Source organism: Muscardinus avellanarius (assembly GCF_963383645.1).
Source record: "Muscardinus avellanarius genome assembly, chromosome: 1".
In the NCBI taxonomy this organism is placed as follows: domain Eukaryota; kingdom Metazoa; phylum Chordata; class Mammalia; order Rodentia; family Gliridae; genus Muscardinus; species Muscardinus avellanarius.
The window spans coordinates 158,602,292-158,619,746 of NC_137786.1; the positions used below are offsets into that span (position 1 = coordinate 158,602,292).

General features: G+C 41.2%; 1 protein-coding gene across 1 annotated transcript in view; it reads right to left on the reverse strand.

The window, feature by feature from the left end:
* Positions 1 to 9,252: 9,252 nt before the first annotated feature.
* Positions 9,253 to 17,455, reverse strand: part of HEPHL1 (hephaestin like 1) — a gene marked incomplete at both ends in the record, with an annotated part of 85,937 nt that continues 77,734 nt past the window's right edge. Inside the window, 6 exons of the mRNA XM_080692610.1 lie at positions 9,253 to 9,455; positions 9,554 to 9,625; positions 10,031 to 10,193; positions 11,595 to 11,734; positions 13,389 to 13,611; positions 15,225 to 15,331. Of these exons, the coding sequence (XP_080548736.1) occupies positions 9,253 to 9,455; positions 9,554 to 9,625; positions 10,031 to 10,193; positions 11,595 to 11,734; positions 13,389 to 13,611; positions 15,225 to 15,331 (908 nt within the window). The remainder of the gene's footprint in view (positions 9,456 to 9,553; positions 9,626 to 10,030; positions 10,194 to 11,594; positions 11,735 to 13,388; positions 13,612 to 15,224; positions 15,332 to 17,455) is intronic.

The following is a 17,455-nucleotide window of genomic DNA, read 5'->3' on the forward strand; positions in this document are numbered from 1 at the left end:
AAAATCTTTTCTGCAAGTGACCCCGTCCCCGCGCACAGGGGTGTCCCCATTGTGTGCCTCATCCCACCATTTCTGCACGGTGTAAGGGGGTTAAGGGGAGCTGGAGGAGAAAGGAGGGGGTTAGAAGGAAAACCTCTAAAACACACAATGTACTTAAACATATCGAAGTCAACCACTAAGCCGAGCAAGGGAGGGTGGGATGGGGAGGGAATGGGGTGGGAATTGGGTAGGGGTTAAATCAGTGATGTGTACATGTATGTACACACAAGTTTTTTTTTTTACCCCAATATGATGTATGAATATAATGCACCAATAAAAAAAATTTTTTAAAAAGCTTCAAAGCACAATGGGTGCCCGAATAAGGCCAGCGGTGTAAATTGAGGGTGTGTTGAGAGGGGAACATCTGGCCCTTGCATAGACCCCGCAGGAGTGGAGCCCTGGAGAGGTGATGGGCGCTGTGTGGCTGGGCCTCAGGCCTCCATTAGAGCTGCTCAGTCTTCTTCCAGTCAAAACCCAATCAAAGCCATGGTCTGAGGGCCCGCATGGGCGTGCCTGCTGGGGGTGGGGCCGCCGAGGGCGTCTCTGGGCAGGCCCGGCTGCCTCCTCAGTTTGCTCAGGGACACACAGGTCCCTGGATGTGAGCCTCCACTCCCGCTCTAATCACCGCACCCTGGCTTGTCCTCTAAACCCACACGCCAAGGGCCCGCACAACCCCGCCACTTGGGTGGCTCACAAGACTTCAATCATCACACCTCCTTAAACCTGAACTCTGTCTTCTTACTACGGGCAGCACTCCTGCACCCAAGTCAGAAACCCGGAGCACCTCCCAAAACCTTTCTATCTCTGCCTGCTTTCCTAAATCTAGAAAATCTGATAGCCCCCCCCCCCCGCCGCCCACCCACCCGCTCTGCCAGCAATCCAGTTCAATCCACATTCTTGCTCCTAACCACATACACAAATGTATCCCCAGACCCACTAAGTCATTTTCCCTTACAGTTGTCAGCTTTTGAAAGCTTCAATCTGATCATATTGATGAGGTAGAATAAATAAAATGTTTAGGTAAAAAAGAGACGCTGGGGGGGGAGGGATATGGTTTTAAAATCTAAAGTGCTTGGTAAGAGAAGTATGGCACAAGTGCAGTTAACAATAATACACATTAGAAAGGGCAAGTGGCTCTTGTGGAAGGTGGGGCAAGAGGTGGTGCAGAGAAAGAGTGGGGCCTGGAAAGGTGAGTTGGTTTGGGGCAGGAGCACTGGGACAGGAGCTTTCTTGTAGTGAGTCCATCAACCCATCCACCAGGTCAGATGGTCCCTGGTTGGGAAGGCTTCCAGGATACTCCAGCATAAGGAGTCATTTGCTGCCTTAGCACTTTTCTACCTGGGCTAGGGCTGAGCTCACTTTCCTCTTATGATAGGGACTTGTGTGTCTGGTTTCCCATTATCTATCAATCTCTGAGGATATGGACTGAATCTCTGAAGTGTTGTAAACTACCCTCAGTCCTAGCAATTTTGTACATTGTGTAAGAATCAACATTGGGTTGATTTCAAAATAGACACAAGAAAGAGAACTTGTCAGGAAACAGGAAGTAAAGTCATCTGACACTGATGTAAAGAAAATGAAGGGATGCCAGGAGTGGTGGCGCACGCTTGTAATCCCCGCGCTTGGGAGGCAGAGACAGGAGGATCGCGCAAGTTCCAAGACAGCCGTGCTGGCTTGAGACCCTGTTTCCAAATAAAAATATAAAATAGGTCTGGGAGTGTAGCCCAGAGATAGAAGGGCTTCCAGGAACCCCAGTACCACCAAAAGAAAAGAAAAGAAAAGAAAAGAAAAGAAAAGAAAAAGAAAATGAAGGGAAAGCAAAAGACAAAAGGGAAGGGGACTGGAGAAGAAAGTCCGGACTATTTTCTTTTTTCAGTAGATATTGAGAAGTTTTTGGAAGGGAATCATATAAATAGAAATGTGCTTTAAAATGATTCACTGTTGGCCTTGTGTAGAGTAGATTGGAGTGGAGGTAGAAAAAGCCGGTAAAAAGGCTATCAAAATTTTGTGCATGGGCCCAGACCAGCGCTGTGGCTTCTGGAATACAAATAAGTGACACCAAAGGGCACAGTTAATTACAAGAGACATTTTTCCTACTGTAAAAATCATGTTAAACAATCTAGCACATGCCAAGATGCTTTGGGAGGAAATGAGATGGCAAGAGCCTGAGTTTAGCTCATGGGTTTACTGCTCCTTACTTGCTCTGTGACCAACGTTCTGTCACTGGGAATCTCTAAGCCTCAATTTTCTCATTTGCCACTTAGGGATAATGCTACCTACCTCAGTGGATTGTTGTGGGGATTAAATGGAATACTGTATTTCATAATACCTGCTGCATCTCAGACATTTATAATTGGATAGCTGTCATTACCAATCTCAGGTGTTTAGCATGTCAAATGAAATTGTAGGTAACATTGCTTCTCCAGAAAATAGATATTAAGCCGGGCGTGGTGGCGCACACTTGTAATCCCCGTGCTTGGGAGGCAGAGACAGGAGGATTGCGCAGGTTTGAAGCCAGCCTCGCTGGCTTAAGAGATCCTGTTTCCAAATAAATATATTAAAAAATAGGTGTCTGGGAGTGTAGCACAGAGGTAGAAGGGTTTCTAGGAACCCCAGTACCACAAAAAAAGACATTAATTTTTAGAGTTTAATTTTAAGTTTGTTTTAGATTTATAAAAAACTAAGCAGATGGTAAAGAGTTTCCATATGCCCTCACTCCTGCACCCAAGTTCTCTTTATTATTACCATCTTACATTAGTACAGTGCTTTCATTACAATTAATGAACAATGATCAATACACTAATGGAAGTCTATAGTTGATTCAGATTTCCTATAGTTAATTTCAGTTTTTCCCTATTATCCTTCTTTTGCTCTAGATCCAATCTATATTGCCATATTATATTTAATTGGCATTCTCTTTATCTTCTCTTATCTCAAAGAGATATTTGACAATGTGTCAAACTTTTTTTTCCAGTACTGGGGATGGAACCCAGGGACATTCTACCTCCGAGCTACACCCCAACCCTATTTTTTTATTCTTTATTTTGACATAGGGTCTCACTGAGTTGCAAAGGACCTCACTAAGTAGCTGAAGCTGTCTGCGAACTGGGATCTTCCTGTCTCGGCCTCCCAAATGCTAAGATGACAAGTGTGCAGTTCAAACTTTGTTTTTGATGATACTACTTTTTTTCATAACTATAAGATGCATTTGTGGACTGAATTACACATTCTCTTCCTGAGACTGCTTTGCCCCAACCCCTTGTCCCAGGGTCATTTCTTCTTTTTTGGGGGGAGAGGGTCTGGGGATGGAACCCAGAGGTAAATACCTCCGAGCTATAGCCCCTGCCCAATTTTTTATTCTTTATTTTGAAACAGGGTCTCACTGAGTTGCGAAGGGCCTCACTAAGTAGCTGAGGCTTTCTGCAAACCACAATCATCTGGTCTCAGCCTCCTGAATGCTGAGATTACTAGTGTATGCCACCATGCCCAGCTTCAGGGTCATTTCTTAGAAGAAGCCCAAGAGGGTTGTGAGATTCACAGCCACCCTCCTGGAGTTCCACTTAGCTTCTCTGAGATCCTTGACATTTGAATATGAGATCTCTTGCAAATTAAATAATCAAAGTTAAAATAATCAAGCTCAGCGGGCATGGTGGCACATGCTTGTAATTTCAGCATTTGAAAGGCTGAGACAGGAGGATTGCTGCAGGTTCAAAGCCAGCCTCATCTACTTAGTGAGGCCCTTTGCAACTCAGTGAGACCCTGTTTTAACATAAAGAATAAAAAACAGGACTGGGAGTGTCGCTCAAAGGTAGAATGCCCCTGGTTTCCATGCCCAGTACTGGAAAAAAAAAAAAAATCAAGCTCACTAGACTTCCCATTCTGTTTACACATTCATTCATTCAATTCATTCAAGATGTATTTGCTAGCCGGGCGTGGTGGCGTACACTTGTAATCCCAGCATTTGGGAGGCTGAGACTGGAGGATGCAGTTTGTGGACAGCCTCAGCTACTTAGTGAAGCCCTCTGCAACTCAGTGAGACCCGGTTTCAAAATAAAGAATAAAAAATCGGGCAGGGCATATAGCTCGGAGGTCGAATGTGCCTGGGTTCCATCCCCAGACCCTCAAAATAATAAAAATAAAAAAGATGTATTTGCTGAACAACTGCTATGTATCTGGACTGTAGGCTATGAGCAAGACAGGTTAGAGGTCTTGATTTCCAGGGTCTACATTCCAGTCAAAGATCAAGATCAAGCTAGTAGACACAAATGGATCATGTCCCGTGGCAAGTGCTATGTAAGGGGAACAACAAGGGAAGGAGCACTCCTGAGAGGGTGGTCTGGGGAGCTGGCATCTGAGCTAGGGAAGGGAGAAAAGGGAATGAGGGTGCTGGAGAGGGTGGCGGGGGAGAGCATGCCAGACACAGAGGGGAGCACATGAAAGGCCCCGAGGCAATGGAGAATGACCAGGACACAGAAACTGATTGAAGCTGGAGCCCAGCAGAACCCAAGAAGCTAGAGAGGTGGGCATGGGCCAGATAAGGCTGGACCGTATAGACCATGGTAAAGAGTTCGGATGTCATTAAAGCGGAAGTGAGAAGACATTGACGAGTATCTACCAGGAAGGTGATGTGATCAGATTAGGAGAATGCTGGGGTAGCTGAGTAGACAGGGTTGAAAGGGGCAAGAATGACAGAAGAGACGCTAGTCAGGGGACCACTGCAGTGATCCTGCTTGAGCAGCATTGGTGAGCCTGGGCCTACAATCAGGGTTAGAGAAATGCATTTTGACTTATTTATTTATTTATTTTTTGTACTTGAGGTTGAACCCATTGGCATTCTACCTCCATGCTACAGCCCCAGTCCCTTTTTTTTTTTTTTTTTTTTGGTGGTACTGGGGTTCCTGGAAGCCCTTCTGCCTCCAGGCTACACTCCCAGACCTATTTTATACTTTTTTTAAATTTTTGGAAACAGGGTCTCCTAAGCCAGTGCGGCTGGCTTCGAACCTGCGTGATCCTCCTGTCTCTGCCTCCCAAGTGCAGGGATTACAAGCGTGCACCTGGATTACAAGCGTGTACCACCACGCCCGGCCCATTTTTTTTTTTAAATTATGGTCTTGCATAGGTTGCTGAGGGACCTCGCTAATTTGCTGAGACTGGCCTCAAACCTGCAATCTTTCTGTCTCAGCCTCCCAAGTACTGGGATTATAGTGTGCCTTACCACACCCCACTTGTGTTTTAAATTTCATAACATAAAGATGTGTTTCAGATCCATGCAAAGGGATGAAAACTTCTATATTATGGAGTGGACTGTAATAGGTCACCACAAACTAGGTAGCATGCTTTTATATTTTTACAGCACATTAAAAATTAGTTCCAAGGTTTAGGCAGAGCCAAACTTCCTCTGTAGGCTCCAGATAAGAATCTGTTCCCTGGCCTTTTTCAGTTTCTCCAGCTGTATATACCATATATTCCTTGACTTGGGGTCCCTTCCTCCAGTTCCAGGGCTACCAGCATAGCATCTGGCTTAGTTGTGACACTGCTTCTTCTATAGTCAAATTTCCCACTGCTTCTCTTTAATAAGGGCACATATGATTACATTTAGGGCAAATTTTAATAATCCAGGGAAAACTCCCCATTTCCAGATCCTTAACTTAATCCCTTTTGTGATATAAAGTATCATTCACAGGTTCAGAGTTAGGAATTTTGGGAATACTCTTTAGCCTATCATGAGAGAGAAAGGAGAGAAAAGGGCCCACTCTCAAGTTGTAAGGAAATAGTATATTTTTGCATGTGAACCTTGGAAACTCTAACACTTATTTTCAATTAGATCAAAGAGAAGAGATGGAGCTAAGAACAGAGACGGACAAGGAATACAAATTGAAGAAGAAGAAAGGCTGTCAGGAAATCATGTTGCAGAGCCAGAGGGCTAGATGGGTGTCCAGAAGAAAGGAGATGTTCATTTTTGCTGCAAGGTTGAGTAAAAGAAATATGGAGCCGGGTGTGATGGCACTCGCTTGTAATCCCAGCATTTGAGATGCAAATTCGGAGGTTCACAGACAGCCTCGGCTACTTAGTGAGGCCCTTCACAACTCAGTGAGACCCTGTTTCAAAAATAAAAAGACTAGAGCCGGGTGTGGTGGCACATACTTGTAATCCCAGAATTTGGGAGGCTGAGACAGGAGGATCGGGGTTCATGGACAGCCTCAGCTACTTAGTGAGGCCCTTTGCAACTCAATGAGACCCTGTTTCAAAATAAAGAATAAAAAATAGGGCTGGGGGTGTCGCTTGGAGGTAGAATGCCCCTGAGTTCCATCCCCAGTCCCACAAATAAAATAAAATAAAATAAAATGATTAAAAAATAGAGTTGGGGTATAGCTCGGAGGTAAATTGCCTTTGGGTTTATCCCCAGTACTGCAAAAGAAAGAGAAAGAGAAAGAGAGGAAAGAAAGAAAGAAAGAGAGGAAAGAAAGAAAGAAAGAAAGAAAGAAAGAAAGAAAGAAAGAAAGGAAGAAAGAAGGAAAGAAAAGGAAAGGAGGAGAAACCAGTGGAAACAGCATCATGGTTGATAGTCTTGACAACAGCAAGTAGAGATGAGGGCAGATACACCAGATTGGGAGCCATTGGAAAGGACTGAGGGATGCATGGAGTGAGGCAGTCCTGGCAACAAGTGTAGCTTGCTGAGCTGAGAGATAACTCACTACATTCTGTTATGAAGGGAATAGTGACACTGTGTTGGAAGGGGTGACAGAGTTGAGGAAGACAGCTTTTTGATTTGTGCTTTTAATGGTGGAGGTTGCTGATGAATTCATAAAATGGCATGGGAGGAAAAACTGAAAACTGAAGGAATGAAGTCTTTGAGCAAGCATGAAGAATTGAGGTCCAGGGCCAAGTGGAGAGCTTGGCACCGCTAGGAACAGGAATACTTCTTTCATTGTGATAGAAAAAACGTGTGTGTGTGTGAGGCAGGTAGTGTTGATGGCCTCTAAAGAGAATGACAGAGCGTGGTACATTTGAGGAGACAATGTTTGAGGAGCCATATTTTTGTGGGGATATAGTCTTTGATTTTTATTTCCTCTATGTATAATGGGCATAGTCATGCTGGCTGAATCTAAAAGACATAATTCTCTGTTAACCACACTCCCCTTAATTTTTTGTTTGTTTGGTTGGTTTGTGGTTCTGGCCATTGAACCCAGGGGTATTATTCTACCTCTAAGCTACAACCCCAAATCTTTTTATTCTTTGTTTTTTGAAATCGGATCTCACTAGATTACTGATAATCTCACTAAATTGCTGTGGCTGGTCTTGAACCTGTGACTTTGCTGTCTTGGCCTTGCAAGAACTGGGATTACAGGTATGTGCCACCACACCTCATTCCTTCCCTCCAGTTTAATGAAAGGTAATTCTGAGTTAAAAACACATACAAATAGGCATCTTATAACATATGAAACTTTATTAAAAAGAGAAATGGTGCAAACTACTTTGAGGTTTTGTTTTCATTAAAAAAAATAAACTACGTGAAAAGAAAAAAACTTAGAACTAAATAATTTGTTGTCTTATTGAAGATGAGTAATAAATAAGGCATTTACCATAATAATTATGATGTAATTATGCAGCCCACACATGTATGAAGAGTGTAGAGTACGTACTACAAAATCACATTGTCAGTGGTAAGCAGGCTGGAGTTCAAAATCTTTTGGGTACCATGTTTGATATGACATTCAAGCAAACTACAAACAGAATTATTAGCATCTTGTTTTCTGTAAGACTATAGCTTCTATTCAGTTGTGTTTCCCTTCACCAAGATGAAGACGAGAAAGTATGAAAGATCCCTCCACCAGAGTATTTATTAGGTCCTACTCATTCACCTGGACATTCAAATGATCCACTGCTAAGGCAGATGTTGTAATATTACTCATCTGGCATCGGCATCCCTGGGCAGCTTATTCTGAGTTAAGGGCAATTTCTCAGTGTAGTAATAAACAATATTGTTTTTATTGATCTTACACCTAATGTCTATGCATGCCTACAGAGAGGGCGGGTTGAGTTTAGTTGTTCAATATTTTATTTTTGCATATGAGCCTTGGAAACTGTGGTCCTTATCAAAGCTGATTTAAAGGTTTAACTCTCTTTTTCTAGCCTTTCCTTTTCCCCTCAAGGGCTATGTATTTGAGAGGCACGGACTCTAGGATTTTGAGAGATCCCTTCTCCTCTCAACCAGTCAGCTGCTCTGATGAATTCTTCCTGGTGGTCCTCACCTGCTGAGCTGGTTACTATTTCACAGAAGATGAAGACCTGGAAAGATCCCCCCAACTGAATGAAAAAGATCAGACTAGGGACTCAAGCCCAGAATCAAAGTCCCCCACCCTCTTCCCAAGAGCTTGTACTAAACTCTGAAAGATTCTCTGATTCACAGTGGGGAAACCTAGCCTCTAGCCTGTCCTTCACAGATTCTAGCCCTCCCCAAGTCTGGAAGAGAAATATGAATTCTCTAGTTGAGTTTTGAAAATACAGACATTGTCACGGAAACATATTGTAAAAACATATAAAATGAACTGTAAACATTCAAGTATTTCTACAGGTTTGCATAAAAACAGCAGCAATTTTAAAAAATAAAACCTTATAACTTTGCCTTGTGTAACAAACAGTACACAGGCTATTTATATTAAAGGGGAAAAGGCCATGAGAGCTGGGTGAAGCCTCCGAAAAATTCGTTTGGTCCAAATGTATCAGCAGATACTGACTTGGACATTTTCATGAACCTCTCAGAAACTTATTTTCCCTGGAACAACTAAAGGAGGCATCTTATGTAACCATCTAGAGAAAAATCAGTGCTATTCCAGTTAGAGGTCTGAGGCAGTTAAGTAAGGAAGCACTGTTTAACCTAAAGATTATGAAAGATGGAATATAAAAATATCTTTCAGAGGGTATCTCACTTCAGCATATTCATTCAGAGAACATAGACTAAGTGTTGGCATTTCTCAGTCCTGTGTGTTCCCTATTTCTTTGGTATTTATACCTGAGGATTATTCACAGCCCATTTAAAAATAAATAAATAAAAACAAATTGCTTTGGATGATGTCCCTGAGGATCAGAAGCCTGATCCAAGATACAGTGTCAACCTTGCTTGGTGAACGATGCCTTGGTCCAGTTTCACTGTTAACTGCTGTCGAGCCAGCTGTAGAACTCACGTCTTCCCACCAAGGAAGAGCAGATGGTTCAGAGAGCATCTGTGGGGAGTGCACAGGACTGGACTTCCCGGTAAGCCATCTGCATCCTTGCAGAGCGCAGTCTGAGGAAAAGAATCACCGTGACAACCAAGAGGAGGAGTCCCACGATGAAGAGAATGACCAAAGCTGCCTTGGCCCCTCTTGGACCCAGATTCTTGCCAAAGAAATAGAGCTCTTCCTTGGCAGGTTGTCCTGCAAAACAGAAAAGTGAGGTGTCAGGCACCTGTCTTTCTCAGAGGAGGGAAACATGGAGGCATTCATGGGCAGGATTCAGGAGAGGGTATCCTTACCATCAGAGGGCACCGTGGCCGGGTGGGATGCGCCTCCAGAAGGAGACTTGGTGGAGTATGGAACCCTGTTGTCTGGACAAAGAAAGTAAGTTCATTGTTTTAGTAACAAGAGGAGATTCTTTTCATGACATTAGTCATGCTTTTTCACCAGGGAGGACTTTAGTCCACCAGTGTGTACCATCTTTCTTGGATTATCACCAAGATGTTGTATATTAGTACACATACCTTCCTTCCCCTTCCAACTTTCAAGCTTCTGTCCACCCATTGAGATCCATCGTGAGCATCATGGCTTCTGAAACCATGGCTCATATCCCCTACTATTAACCATGTGCTCCTACTACTGCCACTGAACCCCGTTCTTCCCACTCAGTAAGGATACACATCAACTCCATTAGAGTTACATATTTTCATTCTGTCTCTCTTACTTGACTTCGAGGTTTGGTGCCATCATCTGGCATCACTGACAGACAACAGTACCTATGTTTCGGAGGACTGTGTAGGTCGTCTCCATGCCAGCATGGATGTGGTCAGACACATGACAGTGTAGCAGCCATGTCCCAGGATGATCCGCAAAGAGTTCAATGGTTTGGAATGTCCCAGGAAAGAGATCATACACATCTTCTCGGTAATATTTATCTACCTGAAGAAATTTTAAAAAAATAGAACTTGTGCTAGGCATGGTGGTGCACACATGTAATCCCAGTACTTGAGCAGCTAAAACAAGAGGACTGCAGGTCATGGCCAGTCTCATAGACTTAGAAGGACCCTGTTTCAAAATAAAAATTAAAGTCTACAGGTATAGCTCAGAGGTAGATACGCCTGGGTTCAAACCTGAGTACCAAAGGAAAAAAAGAATCAGAGCAAAGTAACATAGTAAACAGAAGGAAAGAAATAATAAAGAGCAGAAATTAATTAAAATCAAGAGTAGATCACAGGCGATGGTACACACTTGTAATCCCAGTACTTAGGAGGCTGAGACAGGAGGATTGCAGGTTCAAAGCCAGCCTCAGCTACTTAGGCTCTTCACAACTTAGTGAGACCCTGTTTCAAAATAAAGATTAAGAATAGAAGAGAGCACTTCCAACTCATTCTATGAAGTTGGAATTAACCTGATAACAAAACTAAACACATTACAAGAAAAGAAAGCTACTATATTCTTCATGAATATAGATGAAAAAAATGCTCAACATTCTCTACTTCCTTGTAGATGGCTTTGAGAACTTGAGATGACAAACTACTTGGACTTTATCCCCAGCGAGTCTGATTCAACAAGTCCAGGGTGGAACCTGGCAATCTATTATGTAGTTTTCCAGGTAATTCTGCCATACCGCAAGGTACAGCTTGATGTCAGAGAGTAGAATGTCACACACAGTCGAGTCCAGCTCTCTAGGGAAAAAGTGAAAAGCCAGAGCTTAAAATATCTCCCTTATTGGATAGGGCTATTCTGTCAACTAAGTAATGAAAAGAGAAGTGGGTGGGGGGATGAAAAGAAAGGGCCAGAAAAGGGTCAAATACGATGAGTGCTTTCATAATCAATACTAAACAGCATAATCCAATGAGGTCAGACTTATGGCCTTATATATTGATAAGAAAATGCTCACCTGAGACTTGAAAGAGGTATTTTTATTTTTATTTTATTTATTTATTTAATTTTTTGGTGGTACTGGGGTTCCTAGAAACTCTTCTACCTCCGGGCTACACACCCAGACCTATTTTTATACTTTTTTATTTGGAAACAGGGTCTGTTAAGCCAGCGAGGCTGGCCTAGAACCTGCACGATCCTCCTGTCTTTGTCTCCCAAGCACCGGGATTACAAGCGTGCGCCACCACGCCCGGCTCGGAAGAGGTATTTTTAGAAGCACAGTAACATATGCATACATATTAATAAATATCTACTAGGAGAAGAGTATAACAACAATTTTCTGTTTTGTTCTCTAATATGAACCACCATTATTGCCAAGTAACCCCCTTATTCCACAGTGGAAATACATTGAATCTGTTAGTACAAAAAGTCTTTCCCAAATCACTTTCTTCTACTTACTTTGAAGAGAAAGCTCTCAGCATGATAATGGATGGTATGTATATCCACTTCACTTCCTATTCCTAACAAATACCAGTTTGTCATCGTGTCTTCATTCATTATGAGGCCATGGAGATTTCCAAAAATCTTGCCGTTAATGGCTAAGGTGAAAAGAAAACAGCTTCAGATCAGTGAAAAGTTACTACTTAATCTACTTTTAGAAGCAGTTCAAGATTTCTAGGTCACCAGTAATCTGTGTATGTTTTTTGGGGGGATACTAGAGATTGAACCCAGGGGCATTCTACCTATGAGCTACACTCCCAGTTCTATTTTACTTTTTATTTTGAAGCAAGGTCTCACTAAGTTGTGGAGGGCCTCAAATCTGTGATTCTCCTGTCTCAGCCTCTCAAGTACTGGGATTATGGGCAAGTGCCACCACATCTGGCACCAGTATTCTTATCTACCTGCTAAAAAAGTAATAATCTCACTCACATTTACCAATATCCCCACTATTCTTGATCCAAAATCCAGATTACCACAAATCTTTACATAAAGAGAGCCAGGAAAGAGAAATAGTTCATTTTTCAAAGCTGCATCCTGGGTGGCAAGTCTGTTTATTCACATTATCATGAAATATGGGCTCACTGGTGAGAAGCCACATTTATACCATTCTACAGATGAGTGGTCTAAGCCACACCAAAACAAATCAAGTTTATGTAAAACATTGTTCGTTCATCACCATTGAATGAATGGGAGCTATTTCCCTAATGTTTCACTTTCTGAGAAATAGCTTAGGCCTGGCTGAATCTCCAAAGCTGAGCTTCATAGTGCTGAACCCGTGGCCTAGCAACGGCAAAAGCCACTGGGCTTCTGTGATGGTGAGTTCCCTCTACTTTCTACTAACTTTTTCTTCTGTGCATCATGGTACAACCAAATACGTTGAATTATTTAAGAAAAAAAAGAACAAACTGGGAAACTTTTGAAGGAAAAGAGCAAAAATAGGAGTGGAAAGAGTAGCCAAATTTGGAATCTGGCCACAATATTGTAATTCATAGTAACAACTAGATTTGTGACATCGGGCAAAACAGATCTTGGTGAGAGAGCATAGATGTGTTGATGTGAACATATTACTCTTGCCAAAATGAACAAAATCCAAGCTACCTGAAATTAAACAGAATTAAATGACATAGACTCATTAAAACAAAAATCCAGTAATGGTGTTTCATGTCCCAGAGAATTAAACCGATTCCTTAAATTAGATCAAATAGAGCCAGGCGTGGTGGCACACGCTTGTAATTCCAGTACTTGGGAGGCTGAGACAGGGGGACCCGGGTTTGCAGCCAGCCTCAGCTACTTAGTGAGGCCCTCTGCAACTAAATGAGACCTTGTTTCAAAATAAAGAATAAGAAATCAAGCTGAGAGTAAAGCTCAGAGGTAAAATTCCCTGGGTTCAATACCCAGCACCACAAAAAAATTAGATCAAATAGTAATGGTGATTCATATCAAAGCATACATCAATAAGTGATGATTGGGTTTTTTAAAAATTACTTCTTCATAGCTGAAAATTTTCAGCATTCAGAAATAGATGTCTCTAATAATTGGTCCAAAGTCTCATTAACCTTGTTGCCAGTCAACCATATGACTAGGCTGGTTCACACTAATAAGAAGCTTTAGAAGGACTTTCTTCAGCTCGAATGCCCTTGGTAAAGGAAAAGAGCTCAGAGAAGGAGGCTGGGGGCCTCCTCTAGTGATAGGAATTCCTATCACCCTATGTAACTATATAACAATGGCCTCCCCTTTAAATTCCTGATATACCATGCATCTTGTTGCTCTCTTCAAAGTCATCATTGTACTCAATATCTCGTGGATCTTTATTAAGATACTTCTTAATATTGTCATCCAGATACCAGGATTCATTCTCATTGAATACCAAAAACAAGAGAGCAAATTCATAATCAACATCACTTCTTCTTCCCTTTTCATTCAGTATTCCTTCTCGGCATGTAATCAGAGGACCCATCAACCCACTATATGTATCCTGAAAGAAAAAGAAGCCAAGTTAGATGAACCATTAAATACGTTAATAATATTCCATCCCATCTGCCACCAGTCTAAACACTGAAACTGATTCCTCTCTGGATTCGAGTCTATCCCACCTTCAGCTCACACTATTAACCACCATTTGACTCATGTTCTCATTCCCTTATCTGGATGTCTTCAGGGATTTCCCATGGCCTTTAGAATTAAGTTCAAATCCTTGGCAGGGTGTTAAGTCCCTATGTGCTCTCCTGATGAACTTTCTGGCTTAGGTTCCCCCACCTCTTTTCTTTGTGGCTTTGTATCATAGGCAAATGAGACTCTCAATACTTCCCAAACATACTTTCCACTTTCCTATTTTCAACTTTCTTTCTCCCTAAACCCTCTTTGCACAGCCTCTTATAGCACCTGCAACAGCCTACCACTCCTGTAGAATTCACCAGATTCAAAGTCATATTACAGTTAAAATGTGGACAGGTACTATTTCCCTCATAAAGTTATGTTTCTTCAAAACAATAACATTTGCATCTGTCATAGTATTTGGTAGCATTATTCACATATCACAAGTACTCAATAAATATTTGTTGGGAGATATGAATGAATAAACAAGTACACATTTCTCATAGTCCTACTTTGTAAGTTTACTTTTCCAAGTATCTTGGATATCCATCTCCTAAATTCCAGCACTGACTGGCATACTCCTAATTCAAGGCATCTAATTATCTAAGATGAAGGTTAAGGTAATATCTCACTTTTTTGTGTGTGGTACTACAGAGTAAACCCAGGGGAAATTCTACCTCTGAGTACACCCTCAGTTCTATTTTTATTTTTATTTAGAAGAAGGCTCTTGCTAGATTGATAAGAGTCTCACTACTTACTGAGGCTGTCCTTAAACCTATGACCCTTCTGTTTCAGCCTCCCAAGTACGAGGATTATAAGCATGGGCCACCATGCCTGGCTTCTCTCACTTTTTCAAAATAATGAGCACTTACATATTAAATCAGATATTATTTTAGTTTGAACTTTGGTTTATGACATATAATTAAGAACTAGAGTGGTTTTACCTGACTCAAAGTCAGTACTGAATGTTTGCCTTTTATTTCCCAGTTACTTAATATTGAATAGTTTTGTAGTTTTGGTTACTCTACTTAGGGTGTGCTTTCTTTTCCTGAGGCCTGGTAGCCCTGGTAATGCCTTTAAAATTAATAGATTTCATATACACAAAACTGTGAATAAATTATATTGTAGGACATTTCTATCTACTGATTATATCCTCTTTTGTTTCAAATTACCCTGTAATTTCTAAATTTGGTCATTGAAACACTGGGTTTTTATTTTTGTTTCTCTTATTTGAAATTAAGGTTTAGCAAACGTTTGTGTGTGTGAGGCACCAGAAAGTAAATATATTTTACTTTGTGGGCCATATTATTTCTCTCCAACCATAGCACTAAATAAGCATGGCTGGATTTTGGCCAGTGGCTCTTACTTAGTTTGAGACTCCTGCTCTAAATTATACCCCATCCACACATACCCACCATGGATGTGATGACTTGAATAGTCTATCTGCATCTATAGCACACCAAGCATCTTGGTTGTGCTCTCTTCCTTACTTACCTTCACAAAATTTACTGTTGAATAATAAACCCATGGAATACAATTGGGATCAGAGGGCCCTGGACCCGATCGTTTAGGGACATTCCACCTGTAAGTTCTTACTTCTCCTGAAATGAATGGTAAGAAATAGAAATGATTAGAGTTACCTCAGCTAAAGATGATGCACCTGAAGAAATATAAGCAGTCATTATGTATCTTGGTAAATAATTTATTGCTGGAGATACTCATTTACTCATTCATTAGAAATGTTCTTATTCAATTCACATCTTGACTGTTACAATTTCAAAACGAAATGGCAGATTTGTTGTGTCAGACTCCAGACTTCCCTTTAGTTTGCCTTTTTCTATTGTAAACTAGTAGTGTTTGAGTAATAACCCTTTATTTTAAATTTCAGTTTTCCTTCTCAAATTCTGCATTCTTTCCCAAAAGCTGTCTTTGAGCACTCTTTAACCATCAACGATCTCAATCCTGGCCTCTTTCTTACAGGAATCACCAGGCTGATTTGTAAGCTCTTTCTGCTCAGGCCTGACCCCTCCCAAATGAAATCAGAGCATCCTGAGTCTGAGATTCAAGCTAGCTTTGGAAAGCATCTCAGGTGGGTGGGTGAGAAGATCAGAGAGACCTAGTTCCAAACGTCAACCCATGGGACTATTTAACCAACATTTGACGAACTACTTAACCTAAGTGACCTTTAGTTTCCTAATCCATCACTATCAGAGCACAGAAGATTGTCACATCGCTTGCCCACAGCTCTATAAGAACCTCCATCAATGACGAATGGGCACTGTTATGGTTTGGCTCTGGAATGTACTCCAAAAGTTCATGTATTGAAAGCATGATTCCCAGTGCAGCAAGATTCAGAGGTGGGGCTTTGGGAAGTGACTGGATTGTAAGGGCTCTGACCTCATCAGTGGAGTAATCCATTCATGGTTAAATGGACTACTGGGAGCTCGGACCTAGTTAGATGAAGTAGATTACTAAGAGTGTGTCCTGGAAGTGTTTTCTTCTTACTCTTTCTCCCTGACTCCTTTCCAGCTGGCTACCAAGAACTGAGAGTCTTTTTTTTTTTCTCCTGCCACACCTTGCTGCCCTGATGATTTTGTTTTGGAACCAGCTGACCATGGACTGAATGATTTCAAACCTTGAGTCAAAATATAGCCTTCCTTTCTAAGTTGTTCTTGTCGGGTAGGTTGGTCACAGTGACAAAAAGCTGACTAACATGGGCAACATTTTTTCTTTCCTTTGAAGTTGCTTTTTTTTTTCTTTAGTACTGGGGCTGGGACTCAGGGGCATTCTACCTGCAAGCTATACCCCAGCCCTATTTTTTATTCTTTATTTTGAAACAGGGCCTCACTGAGCTGCAAGGGACCTCACTGAGTAGCTGAGGCTGTCTGAGAACTGCTATCCTCCTGTCTCAGCCTCCTAAATGCTGGGATTACAAGTGTGCACCACCACGCCCAGCTTGAAGTTGTTTTCTGACCATTCAAAATTAGAAAATTTATTTAATGTCTTAATAGTGAGAAATTTGAAGCTTTCCCACTAAGATCAGGAAAGGAATAAAGCAAGGACCTTCTCACTCTAATCATTCTCAGCATCCTACTGGAAATCCTACCTAATACAATAGACAAAAAAAGGAAATAAAAGCTATACCTGTCTTTGGAGATAATGTAATCATCTATGCATAAAATATAAAATCAGTGACCAAAAAATATACCAACTCTCTAATGTACATGATGTACATTCTCAAACATATCAATACCAATCACTAAGCCAAACAGGAGAAGGAAAGAGGGGGGAAGGGACGGGGTGAAAATTGGGTAAGGGCTAAAGTGGTGTGTGCATATACACCTCTAACACCTTGTATTCCATTAAGATGTATGACTAAAATGTATCAATAAAATAAATAAATAATAAATAAATAAATATAATAATATGATAGAATGCGAGGTAATAGACAAAAGTTGATCACTTTTCTAAATGCAATGAACCAGCAAAATTTTTAATTAAAAGCATGGTGCACTTATATTAGTACTACAAAATATATGTACATACATTCCTAAACAAAAATACAAATACATCATGAAAATAACTACAAAACTTCAATAAAAGATTTAAAAAAAAAAAACTAAAAACAGAGACAATCTAGGTTCATGGATAGGACAATTCAATATAGTGAAGATATTAGTTATTTTTAAATTGGTCTATAAATTCAAGATAATCATAATCAAAAT